The 14223-nt window shown below is 37.8% G+C and overlaps 1 protein-coding gene across 5 annotated transcripts in view; it reads left to right on the forward strand.

Annotated features, from left to right (window-relative positions):
* EPHA7 (EPH receptor A7) overlaps positions 1-14223 on the forward strand; it is a 166082-nt gene that overhangs the window by 119361 nt on the left and 32498 nt on the right. For all 5 annotated transcript variants that reach the window (XM_018918282.3, XM_009093552.4, XM_009093545.4 and 2 more), the window contains exons 6-9: positions 112-236; positions 3819-3987; positions 11449-11557; positions 12256-12311. In XM_018918282.3, the coding sequence (XP_018773827.1) occupies positions 112-236; positions 3819-3987; positions 11449-11557; positions 12256-12311 (459 nt within the window). The remainder of the gene's footprint in view (positions 1-111; positions 237-3818; positions 3988-11448; positions 11558-12255; positions 12312-14223) is intronic.

The following is a 14223-nucleotide window of genomic DNA, read 5'->3' on the forward strand; positions in this document are numbered from 1 at the left end:
TTCTTTTACCTTAATGAAAGTTGCTCAGCGTGGGGTGGATCAGTAATGACATTTGATTTCAGCCATCCAACGAATTTGCTTTTTATTTATTGACACATCTTGTCCAAACAGCTCCCTCGCAAGTTAGTGGTGTAATGAAAGAAAGAGTGCTGCAGAGGAGCGTGGAGCTTTCCTGGCAGGAGCCAGAACATCCCAATGGAGTCATTACTGAATATGAAATCAAGTATTATGAGAAAGTAAGTGCTAAGATTATCTGTAATGTGCAACAATGTGGTGTTTGCTTTATGTTGGCTTGCTGCATTGTGGAACAGTGTTAAAATCATCAGCTATCAACTACCTCGTCTTCCAAAGTCAGTAATTTTACTTGTTTTTAATAAGTAGCTAAATCCTGACATTATTGCCATCATATGTCTCAAATATAATATGGTGGCATACTAAAAATGAAATATACACTTGAAATCTGCCTTTCCTTTTTTTTTTTTAATTGTTAAGTTGTTTTTCGATATTTCTTACCATTAAATTCCTGGTTTTACATCTATTCTACATTGTGTTTGAAGCTTGTTTCATTTCCTTCTGTACCAGTGTAATTCTAGTCTTCAAATGATGTATCAGCTACAACTCCTGACTGCATTTTGTGTTTCCTTATGAGCTGGGCAGCTTCTACTTGATGTCTGAAAATTTTCAAAACACTTCCTAGACTTTCAGGAAATAAATATTCCTTATTTGTCCTTTTGAAAAGGACCAGGACTGTGAAACTTATCTCTCAGTTGCTCTCTCAACACAATAATGAATTGAAGGCTGCTTTTCAGTAGTAGATGAAGTGATCTCTGTTTCTGGTAGAGTGAAATTGCAATCTTACTGATGTCAGTCGGAGTTTTGCCATTCATTTCAGCATGTCTAGGGCTTCATTCATGAGAACTTTGAAGTACTGCAGAATAAAAAAATTCTGACAACCGTAAACTGGATGAAAGCAGAGTGAAGGCAGGTTGTGCAGCTCTACGTTTGTCATGGCACAACTAAGTTTGGCTCCTCCAGATTCCCTGGGAAATTGGCTGCATAACATAACATAACATATTCCTAATTTTTATAAAACATTCTGGGGAAAAAAAGGAACTGAATTAAAATGAAAAAAAAAGACTAAAGGGGCTCCTTTGTGGTCACTCATGAAGACATTTCTGCAGGCAGGTTAACAGTACCTCTGTATCAAAATGAGCATGTCAGCTTACTAGGTAGCACAGAATTAGGTAAATTCAGCCAAGATTGGATGTAATATCAAGTGTCATATTTCATTTTCAGTGCTGATTTACACAAATATACTTATCAGAAGATCTTTATATGATTTGGGAAAAGAATAAAATTTTTATTTGTTGAGGCTAACTTCCAGTTTAAGTCGTTCACTTTAATGATTCTTATAATAAAATCTAACAGATAGGTACAGATAGCTAAATAATTCTTTAGAAGAAATTTTACTAATTTTAGCAGATGATTTTTGTCCCTCGAGCATGTGTGTGTACATATACATGCCGACAAAGTCCAAATATTCTAAAAATGTTACATATTTAACAAGGGCAAATCTGTCCTCTGAACCCAAAAAAAACCAAAAAAACCTAACTGAGAACCAAAAACCTTGCATTTCTTTAATGTGCAAAGCAGTTTCTAATCTGTTCAAGTAAAATAAATAATATAAATAATTTAAATGGGTAATGTGAACTGACAGAAAAATTACCAAGATAACCAGCTTTTTTATATAATGATAGCTTTTAGAAAGTGGCTTTTATTATTTTCCCTATATACTAGTTTTAAATAACCAGCAGAATTTCATTGCCAGTTTTCTCTGTGTTTGCAAAGAAAAAAAATTGAAGTTACAGTGGTTTTTTGGTTTTTTATTTTTTTGTAATGGAAGGACATCTTCCAGTATTATACTTAGTACAGTGAAATTAATAAAAGAGAATAAAAAAAGCTCATTCTAACAGTCACAGATAAACTGGACTATATAACTTTAACTGAGGCAATTTTTGCACAAATACTGAAATGGTTGTTTTCCTTCCAAATAAATGCATTTCAGCTTTGAAATTAATTCACAATCTTCTTGCTCAGAATGAGAAGGGCCATTTAAGTTTTGTTCCACTAGTTTAGAAGAAAATAAAATAAAAGGATTTGAACTTTTGGCTCCTTTTAGAAACAAATTAAATCAAACAGTTTTTGTCATTCTGAAATACTCTGATAAGTGTTTTTTTCACTTCTCACTTCTGGCTAGGGCTGGAATGGAAACAGCCTGAAATCTCCAAAGTAAGCCTGTCCTGTGAGATTTCTAGTGCAGGTTATTTTTTTGTTGTTATTGTTATTTATTTATTTTTGAATACAAGAACTGTTGGCAGTTCAAGTAAGCCTCTTTTATGCATCAAAACCCAAACTGAAATTCCACTGTGGCTTACAGTCCTGAACCTGACTGTTTATGGTTTCCTTACACTTGTGTCTCATCTCTCAAGCATTCCTATTCTTTCTCACATAGCAAGGTACATTCTGCCGTGCTCCTCACTTACAGGAGATTTAAACTCTCTCGGAGAAGATATGGAAAATTGTTGCTAGCCAAGACTGTGGGCTTGCTCAAGTGACAGACTGGGCAAGAACCAGGAGAAGCCCTTACTGAATCTGGGAAAAGAAATCATGTAAAACCTGTATTTCAGCAAAAGCCTTTGTTGCTTTACTGACTGCGACAGGGAAGGCTCTCCGTCACTTTTATCTGGTGAAATATTATTGAAATGAGTTACAGATTTATTCCTTCCTCTGTATCCGTCTCATTAGCACTGCTGTGTTCAGCTCATGCTTCTCTGGTCATGTGGTGCATTCAGATGGTTGGTTAATTCATCTCTTCTGCCCTTCAAATCAGGGTTGCATCTGCCACCAAAAATCAACAGGGCTTCACATATCTATGCTGAAACATAATCTGTGTCAGTAAATGTGATGAATAAGTATAGCTTTTTGAATACTCTAATGATCTGTGATACAGCTTTTGTACTATTTGAAAGTGAGTTATTACTCATAGGGTTTGTAATCTTACAGCTTCAAATTTGTGGAGAGTCATACTGAGCTTCTTTCCCTGGGATCCTCTTTATGCCTTAGAGCCTAAAACTGAGAAAAGACTAAAGACCAGAGATAAAAATCCGAGTGAAAACTGAGTTAAGGACCTCAGAAATTATGCAAAATCCAGCCAATTATACATTGGTGATATTGTATTTTTTAGAGGTGATGGAAGGGTACAATGTCAAAGTAATGATGTCAGAGTTTTTCCATTCGTGTCACAATGTCTATGACTTCATTCATTATTACTTTGAAGTACTCTAGAAATAAAAAAATTCTGACAGCTGTAAACTGAATTAATGCAGAATGAAGGCAGGTTGTGCAGCCCTATGTTTGTCATGTTCTGACCATGAAAGAAAAATTTCCCTGTCCTTGAACTATTTAGACCTCACAGATTCCCCTAGAAAGCTGTGGTTGAGTTTTTTCTCATCAAAATTTCACAAAATTAAATCAGAGCCAAAAAAAGCAATCCTTTTTTTTTTTTTTTTTAACGTTTTCTGTTTTCTGAATAACAATATGAGCATCCCATTTGAATTTTATGTTACACTGAGAACTCTTCACTGCGTTGACAATCTTTTGTAATACTCCACAGAGTATGCTTTATTTTTGTTGTTGGGGGAAAAGAGCATTCAGCAAATTGAAATAAACCGCCCAGGCTGGCTGTCAGTTGCTGTTGTGCAATCATGATAAAATCTGATCTGTAAATGTCATTTAATCTTTTGTCTTATTGTTTCCAGGATCAAAGGGAGAGGACCTATTCAACAGTGAAAACCAAGTCCACTTCGGCTTCTATTAATAACCTAAAGCCAGGAACAGTGTATGTTTTCCAGATTCGTGCTTTTACTGCTGCTGGTTATGGAAATTACAGCCCCAGACTGGATGTTGCCACATTGGAAGAAGCCACAGGTAAGGCATTAGGTTTACAGGAAATTAACCCTTTCTGTAGAGGTAGTAAGTAAAGCAAGAAAGGGAAGTGTCATAAGCAGTATAATTACAACTAGAAGGAATTTGGTTCTACATGAAGGTGAGTTTTTGTCATTGTCTTTTGAAGGATGAGCTTCCATGATTTATTTTACCATAGAAGTGAAAATTAGTCTTATAATTGGCTGGAAGAGATTTGTTACATACTAGTTTCTTCTCCTTTCCTCTCTTTCTAATACACAAAGACATTTTGTCTTTAATTCAAATACACACTTATTTTTCACCACAAAAGGAGTGAGTAGTGGTGAGCTGAATAACTCAACTAGATTCTTCTGTGACGGGAGAGAAGGAAGTGAGATTTCAACCCACAGAGACTTCTCCAGGCAATTTTTTTTTCCATTTGATTTTCTGAAAGAAAACCCCAACAACTTGGTAGTTTAGTTTATGTGTGTGTCTTCAGCTGTAATTCCATCTTTAGTGTATTTTGAATTCATTGGTAATTTAGTTGAGTAAAGAAATGGGAATCTGAAAGATACTAAGATTTTCAGGCTCATATAGTAAGTTGTAACCAAAAAAACTGCTTGCATCAGTGAGACCTGGTAGCCCTGAGCCCCTTCTCAGGAACTGTGCCCCTGGCAGTTCCACCACCCTGTTGCAGACCCAAATTTGGTTACCCTCGTTTAGAGTGTTTGCTTCATGTTGACCTTGACATCAGGTCAGCCAGATTGGGAGCTGGAAATACAGGGATACATAGGCTGTGAATTCAGAGGGTATGGATGCCATACCCTCTTTTCACCCTATGCATCAGTCTATCTAAGACTGTGTGCAGACACGCATCATTGCGTCCTGTTAATTGCAGCCAGGTGTCGTCTGAACAACTTGTGGTTATTCTTAATATACAGTGGTTAATATACAGTGATTCCACCTTAGTTCCACACAAAATATAAAAACTATAAGTAATGGATAATACCACATATCTAATAGACATAATTGAAACAGTAATTATCATAATAGCAGCAGTAAGCTGTTATTACTAATATTATTAGCTCTGTGTCTAATAGCATACTTCCCATCTGTAGAAAGAGTCAGTAGCAGAATCCCCGTTTTGCAGAAAGGGAGCCTGAGGTACAGCCAGAAGTAATCTCTTATTTTGAATAGTCTTCTGGAAAACAAATTAGAAGTCTGTCATAATAAGTTTCTGCTAATTAGATAATTTATTGTCCATAGTGGTTTAGAATTATTGCATCAAAATATTTCCCCAACATTTCTTTAATTATCTGAGTATTTTTTACATACTGAATGTAAGCAGACTGGTAGCTGCTAAGATTAGCAAAGATGATTTCAAAGATAAACAGTTTTGACTGGAGTTTGGTCAACATATGGGGGATTAGAAAATCCTATAATAAATGCCTCACTGACCACTCTCCTGTGCTCTTTTCTAACTCAGATGATGAAAAAATGCATATAAACCACAGAGATTCTTGGCCAGGATGCACAGCAGGTTTCTTTTGTCACAGGCCAGCTATATGCTTTGAGATGCCAGCTATATGCTTTGAGATGCCATGAAAATGTCCTGTGTTTTGATTAAAGAAGATTCTAAAAGTAGCATATTCTCCATTATCTTGAGACAAGATTATAAAATATAATTCCCGGCCAGGATAAGCATCCAGGATTTCCCATATAGGGTTTTCAGAAATAATTAAAATGTTGGTAAAAAGATGGCAAATTCCATTAAGCTCTTCTAAAATTGTTTTACAATTAAGTATCAGTTTCTTATATTTTATTTATAATTGTATCAGAACTTACAGACTCATCAAATTTGTCTATTGTTAGCATTTGAAAGGAAGACCTTTTTTGGGTTGTTTTTGGGAAATATATCTCAAGGCATGTAGCATGCAGGTGAACACTAAACCATGTCATGCTACAGTTTAGAGACTTTGGCTTCTTCTCATTATTCCAGTGGATTTCTGAAGTCAGCTTTTAAAAATGTCGAAGAATTTTAAGAAAAAGATACACATGGATATATTTGTGTAAGAATATATGTAATGACCACCACATTCAGTCATGTTGCCTGTGTGGATTTGTCCTGGCACTTCCTCTGGTTGGCACTGTTTGGTTGGTGTTGTTAATTAAGTAGATTTTTGAATAGCATGCTGTTTTCTGAATTGTGATAGAAACTGTATAGCCACTTTTCAATATTTGAGGAACTATATCCATTATATTAATACTATCTGATATATGAAATATACATATATCATACCTATATTGGATCATATCATACATATTGAGTATTGCATAGATGTTTATGGAAAATTTCAAAATTATGAAGTAAATATGCTCTATAAAGGCAGACCATTTCTATTCTACACTGTGTTTGCCACAGATCAGTCAATGGCTTCTAGTAGTATTTTTTTGTTGACTGGTTATTAGAAACAAGATCCTCTGGAAAAACACACAAATGTATAAAATATCACTGAAGTGTCAATTCTATCTCTTGGTTCACTGACATATTTAAAAGTCAAGTTAAGTGGTTTGTAGCCAGTGGACCTAAAGACAATCCTCTGCTTTTTGTAATGGAAGCTGATCTTTGCACTTACAGAATGACAGAATCAATTAGGTTGGAAAAGACCTCTGAGGTCATCAAGTGCAATCTTTGACTTCTTTACAGCTCTTACTGTTCAAGTAGAAGCACTTGACAAAACCTGGCATGAAGACTTTGCTTTTTCCTTTTGCCATGAATCAGAGTAAATCAAACAAGATTGAAACACTATGCATATGTAAAATTGATCTCCAATGTCTGAAATAACAATACTACAAATTTTTATAGAAGGCATAAAGCACATACTTAAGAAATACTTAAGAAAGTATTATTTGGCATACATAGATCCGGTTATCATTGAAGCTTTCATGGTGAACTTTGCCATGAATTCTGTTCCAGAAATTGGGCATTTGAAGTTGCTTGCATGAGAAGAAATCGTTGGAGCAGCAGCACAGCATTTTCAGCTGATATTCTGTTTTAAATCCTCCAGGCTGTTTATATATGCATTCCCATCCCTACAACCATGTATTTAAAAGCTGGTTTAAATTTAACTCATTTAAATTAAGAATTGTGCATTGGATAGCTCAGATCAGGTGTCAGCTGTAGCTGGATGCCCAAGTACCAGCTCCCTGTGTAACCCTCTGAGCCTGAGCACAGCTTAAGCAGAGGTAAGAACTTTCCTGTCCTGATGCTGATGCCATGTCATCACTGTTGTGGCATCACCAGTGACAGGTAGCTGTGCATGCACCCTCTGAAAAGACCTTCTGCATCCCAAAATCCTTCCTCTAAGAACACTCTAGCATCTTTGTTTCTGCAAAGCCAGGGATCATTCCAGAAGCTGTGCTCTGATTCACCGTTACACCAGGAGACTGAGTTCATCACACAGGAGAAGCAGCAGAGTACCTGAACAGAGGCAGATGTCTTACACTGCTGTCACTGAATTTATACCAGACCATGCCCACAATCAGCCCACTCCCCTCTTTTTTTTTTAAAGACATAAAAATAAATCATACATTGCATCCCACCTGTCTTACCAGTTGGCCAGTGTACCATGTCACCAACATTTTACAGAGCCCAAAAACATCGTCTGCTTGCTTCCAGAATGTGCCAGTACCCAAAATCTGTGAGGCACTTACATGGATCAACCCACTCACATATGTCAGCCTCTGTGCACTTTTCTTGGCTACTGGACTAGGTGACAGGCAGGGCTGGGGATTTTTCCAAACTTTTTTGGATGGATGAAGCTTCACACCCTGGCCAGGATGCTGCCTCTTCTTCACTTCCAAGTGAGGTTTGCAGTGAAGTTCAAAGAGAGATGGAAATAGTTTAGGGAAATGCTGTATTTTACAGAAATTTGACATTCCTTGGGATTGTCTTGATGACCTAGATAAGTTGCAGGAACTGAGTTATGTAAATTATGCCCCTATACTCTTGCACAAGACAGTCAGCACTGATTTTTTAAAAAGCTGCATGAATGGAATGTAGGCAAATCTACAGTAGCATCCTACTGACCTGTGTATCTCAGAAAGTTATAGTTACTTAAAGATAAGTTCTTTTTTAGTTAAAGAGTTACAGGAGTAGTGTGATCTTCCTCATATGCATTAGAGAGAACATAGAAAAATTACAAGTTTCTCCAGGAAATAAAATTAGAGGGGTGTGTGTATGATATGTGTGTAATTTCCCTCCAGTGCAGAGTATTCTAAATCTGTGTAGTGCAACAAGGGGTTTGTTATTTTGGGGGAAAACAGTTGGTGCAGGTCAGTTTCAGAGAAAAAATAAATCATGTTGATTGGCTTATTCTCCCAAGAAAATTCTGGGTTATTTGTTTCTATGGAAACCTCTGAAGTCTGTAAGAGGAGCCCAGTTCTGCAGAGTTCAGAAAACCTGGTGTAGACATTCCAGTTCAGTTACCAGTACCAGCAGTAAACTATTTTAGCATACTATTAATTTAGTTAATCAGATATCAGTTTGGTTTCCTTTTTTTCCTTCTCTTTCATCTGTCAGCTGCATTTCAGTCATGGGACAGTTTACATGGCCCCAGGCCTGCTGGAGACAGATGGGGTTCACCTGTCTTAAAAGGGGAAAAGGATTCTAACCTGTGAGTTTGCAGGGCTGATTGGCAGGACTTTAAACTAGGTTTGGAAGGGGAAGGGGGTAAGACCAGGTTTGCTAGAGATGAGTCTAGGGGTGGCATGCCACTGTTGGGGGTGAAATCAGCCCAACTGAAGTGCATCTACACCAATGCACACAGTATAGGTAACAAACTGTGAGGGGATGGAAGGAAACCTTATAGGCATAGAAACAGGCTGTCCCTGTGTGATGAAAGGTGAGCCAGTGGGGAAGAAAACTGGCATGGCTGAATAGGGAGCTTTCACTGGAACGCAGGGAAAAAAAAGTTTATGACCTCTGGAAGAAAGGGGCAAGGAACTCGGGAAGCATATAAGGTTGTTATAAGGTCATGTAGCGAGAAAACTGGGAAGGTGAGAGTTCAGCTAGAACTCAATCTGGCCACTGTTGTGAAAGATAATTAGTGTTTTTTTAAATAAATTAACCACAAGAGAGTCAAGGAAAATATCCATCCTGTTCTTGATGTGGAGGAGTGTAGCCAAGGATGAGGAAAAGGCTGAGGTTGCAGATGACTGCAGACTGGACCATGTAACACTCATCTACAAGAAGGGCTGGAAGGAGGGTCTGGAGAACTACAGGCTGAGGTCACCCTGACCTTGGTGCCAGGGAAGGTCATGGATCAAATCATGTTGAGTGTGATCACACATCACATACAGGGCAACAAATGGATCAGGTACAGCCAGCTTGGGCTTCGGAAAGGCAGGTCTTGCTAGATCAACCTGAACTCCTTTTATTACCATGTTACCTGCTTAGGGGATGTAGTCCACCTGGGCTTCAGTAAAGCCTTCAATACTGACTCCCACAGCATTCTTCTGGAGAGACTGGTAGCCTATGGCTTAGACAGGTGCACTCTTCTCTGGTTAAAAAATGGCTGGATGGCCAGGCCCTGAGGGTGGTAGTGAATGGTGCTACATCCAGCAGGTGGATGGTCACTAGTGGGGTTCCCCTAAACTCAGTAATGGGGCTAGTCCTGTTTAATATTGTAACTGATGATTTACCTTCCCTTAGAAAGCTCTCAGGTGACACCAAATCAGACCAGAGTGTTGATCTTCTGGAAGATAGGAAGGTTCTGTAGAGGGATCTGGACAGTCTGAATTGATAGGCCAAAGAATATTGTATGGTGTTTGTAAGGTACAGTGTTGAGTCCTGCACTTGGGTCATAGCAACGTCGTGCAACACTACAGGTCAGGGGAAGAGAAGCTGGAAAGTGGCCCAGCGAAAAAGGACCTTGGGATGCCAATCAACAGCTGGCTGAACATGAACCAGTGTGTGCCCAGGTGACCAAGAAGGCCAATGGCATCCTGGCTTGTTTCAGGAATACTGTGACCAGTGGGGTTAGGATAGTGATCATCACTCTGTATCTGGCACTGTCGAGGCTGCACCGTGAGTCCTGTATCCACTTCTGGGCCCCTCACTTTGGAAAGGACCTTGAGTTGCTGGAGCATGTCCAGAGAAGGGAGCAGAGTTTGCAGCAGCACAAATCTGATGAGGAGAAACTGAGGGAGCTGGGGTTTAGCATGGAGATATAGAGGCTCATTAAAGTACCTGAGCACTTGTTAAAGACCTGAATGGAGCTTGTTGTAAGGTGGGGGTTGGTCTCTTTTCAAGGACAAGACGGAATGTCAAGATGCAGCAGGGGATATCAGGAAGAATTTTGTCACTAAACAGGTGTTTAGTCATTGGAATGGGCCATTCAGGGAGGTGTTCCAAGTGCCACTGTTAAGCAGCATATACTGCTGTGGTTTAGTGTATATGGTGGTATTCAGTCAAAGGTTGGACTTGATGAACTTGGAGGTGTTTTACAACCTAAATGATTCTATGATTCTGTGATTCCAGTTGGCTCTCTCTTGCACAGTCTCTCATGCCTCGTTCTCCACACATCTTCTGCTTCAGATCCTCACTGTTACAAACCAGTGCATGTCCAGAATTCAGGAGATCTGTGCTTACCTAATGTATTTGAGTACATGGCCACTCCTATTAGATGTCAGGCAAGCAATGTTTTTAACAAGCTTCAAGGTTTCTCAGGCTAAGTATTACATCCTCAGTTTACATTAATGTGACATGTATACATTTACATATATTAATTGAATTGGCATATCTGAATAAAAAGAGCAATAATGTGGGGATATTTTAGCATGTAAATTCTCTGAAGCGTGGAGAATTCTATTTTGTATTAATGTGGAAGCACCTTTTTGTTGCTAACAGAAACAAATGGTAAGTAATAATAGCCACTTACAATGATTAATAGCAGTAAGAGATTGAAATATGCTATGTAGGAAATCTGTGTTAATAGTGTTTCAGCACAAACATTTTTCTTAAAGACACTATTTCCTTGGAAGCCCTCAAAGTCATATCAATGAGTTTTAGAGGGAAGGCTAGGAGCAGAGCTAGGGATTACTCTCCTATTGTCCCCCCTTACAGGGATATCCAGGACTCCTCTTGGAGGAGGGAGTCAAAACAGATGCAGCAAAGCAGTCGTAGGGAGTGGAAGTGACTGATGCTAGTGGTGCTGGCTTTCAGGTAATGCTGTACCACTTTGGCCAAGGTAATTCCAGCTTGGCTTCTTTTTATTCAGTGTAGACAAATCATTGACTCATACAGCATTTAGTTGAATTTCCAGTAGAGGCCCTTCTTTAGACTAACTTCATCAATGCAAATGTTTCAGACAAAGGCAGTCTACAACAGTAGACAGTCTACAATTCATGATGATTGTCCTAAATTTTTCAAGTCCCTTAGTAGGGATTAATTTTTAACTAATCTCAACTCTGCTCTGTTTGCAGCCACAGCTGTTTCCAGTGAGCAGAATCCTGTTATTATCATAGCTGTGGTTGCTGTGGCAGGAACTATCATCCTGGTCTTCATGGTGTTTGGATTCATCATCGGACGAAGGTATTGCATCTTTGATGGACGTAAGCACATCGGACACCACTCTTGTGAACTCTTGAGACATAGTCAAACCTGGGATAGTAACTTGCAAAACTGAAATAGAAAAAAAAATCTTAGTAAGGACAGTTTTCATTTAAATCCCATTATCAATTATACGGTTTGTCCTCCTACTTTGGCAAGATACTTGTATCAAGATGTTCTTTTTGTCCTATGTAAATGTGCTGTAAAAGGAACCCCTGGCAGGTTCTTTACCTCTACTCCTCAAAGTCTCTCTTTCTGTTCAGTGTTCTGACATGGAGAAGTCTGACACTTTATCTGATCAGCCTTTAAATGACTTTACATTCAAAAAAAAGAGACACAGCAGTAAGTTTAAGAATAACCTCATGTAAAACAGTGTTCTACTTTCAAGTTCTTTAATCCTCTGTTTTATCTGTAGAAGCCTTTCACCAAAACTAGAATTTTTTTCTCCGAGACCTGTCCTGACTGGTATTTGATACAAAAGCCTTTTGATTGCAACTGTTCGTGATTTATTTAAAACTCTGCTGTCAATAGAATTATAGGTGAAAGGTTCAAAGGGCCTACAGCAGTTAGGTGCTCAGTGCCTGAAAATCCCAGCCTGCAGAACTGATTTTGTCAGGACTTTAGATGTGATAAGTAAATCATTATTTACTAGTAAAACTGGTGTTTTCCTTTCTTTTCAGGCATTGTGGCTATAGCAAAGCGGATCAAGAAGGGGATGAAGAACTTTACTTTCATTGTAAGTGTTTTGCTTTTTTTCCCGCCTTTCAAAAACTCCAAATTGCAATAGTGTAGACAATACTAAACCAAGGCTCCATGAAAGATAATGCCATAGGAAATTCAAAAATGCTGTGTAAATAGCAGGTGGGAAGTTAAACACTGTAAAAATGTGACCTACGAAAAACACAGATTAAAGTCAACATTGCTCACACAGATGGTTTTATTTCTATATATGTCTATGATATACTGTTGTTTTCATTCTGCATATTTTGTTTTCTTTTGGTTGCTTTGAATACATGTTTCACGTTGTCCTAATGATCCCTCTGAGGTGCAGTATTCAAGAGACCTTTGCCTAAGTGACTTTTTGATCTTTACCTCAGGCAAACTTCAGATTAAGCAAGTGTGAGTCACTGCATCACCCTAAAATGAAGCTGTTCTGCTCAAAAGCTGTATTCTGCTACTGCAAATACAGTAGCACCATCAATATTTACAAAACATAATGTCATTAAAAATAGAATATTTAATATGAAAAGAAAGGTCAGCTACTTCATTACTGTTGTGTGATGTACAATCGCTTGCTTAGCTAAGAATAGTACCTAAAGCCTCTCTTGTTAAAATCACAGCTACCATTTCAACTTAAACTAGAGCCCTGGGAAAACTCAATAAAACACATCCTTCTTGGATTCATGACAATTGAAAATGTAAGGGGAGAGGAATGTTTTAATCTGTTTTGGAATTAGTCATTAACTCAGGAAGCATGTTAAACTAAGTTGCAAAATTATTTTGAGCAACCATAATTGAAAAAATCACAGAATTAAACTGAACATAAGTTCTGATGCAGAACAATGCCAGTCTTTACAGTCTTCTCCCAGACCTGATAACTCTCATATTAGTACATGCTATTTAGTCACGCTATGCTTTATTTAGCCTTTGTTGTCTACCAATAATTGCAGTTGTATCTTAAATCAATCATTTTTTAATGAAAACAACAGGGATTGTTTTAAGTATGTTAAAATCATGAGCTATTATCTAAAAGTAATGTCACATGGAAAATGAAGTAGCCACTAGTCATAAATTCTAAGCATTGTCTCAATGCATTCGTCTTTAAATTAATAGTTCTAGCCAAAGCTCCACTCAAAATCAGATCAAGGTTCTGTTTTACCTTTCTTCCCTGAAAAAAACAGGTGGAAATTGATCACAGTTCCTAATTTTGGGTGTGTGGCTATCTAAATTGTTTAAATGCAGTATCTAAGTAGTGACATCATTGCAGCTTTAGTCAATCAATTTGTAAACTGTGCGAGAAAGGTGGAAAATAATAATGAGATAAGAATTATGTATCATGCACTTTGCAGTGCAGCTGATTTAAAAGAATTTGTCAAAAAATCTCGTTTTACTTAAATGCTGCTCTTCTGGGAGTGATGGATTTGAAATTTGCCTCTCATAATGCATTATAAGCTTTTCACATCTCCAGAAGAGCTGCTACTTTTACTTTTAAAATCCCCCTTATGTCCTTGAAGGAAAAGATCAGCTATGTATTCTTGCTTTTCAGTATCTAAACAAAAGGGATACGCTAACTAAATAGTTTCTTATCTCCATTCTCAGTGACATTTTTCTTTTTTGTTTCAGTAAAAGTGTAAATTAATTAATTCAAAAGCTACTACTTAGTAATTGATAGTTGATCCAGAAATGGTGAAATTTTATAAGTATTCCTTTCCCTCATTTTACTTTCAAGAAATCTGGTTATCTAGCAAATTAGCCTGATTATTAATCATACATAGTGTTTCTTAAATCATGGCACCAGATAAAAGTCACTTCTTGCCAAACTAGTTTTCCTTCATGTGTTGATTGTAGGTGTAGCATTTAATGTCATTTGATAGCCACACACAGAGTGAGATGGAACCCAATGCTGGGGTCACCAGCTTGGTCACAGA

The sequence above is a fragment of the Serinus canaria genome, chromosome 3 (genome assembly GCF_022539315.1).
Source record: "Serinus canaria isolate serCan28SL12 chromosome 3, serCan2020, whole genome shotgun sequence".
Classification (NCBI taxonomy): Eukaryota; Metazoa; Chordata; class Aves; order Passeriformes; family Fringillidae; genus Serinus; species Serinus canaria.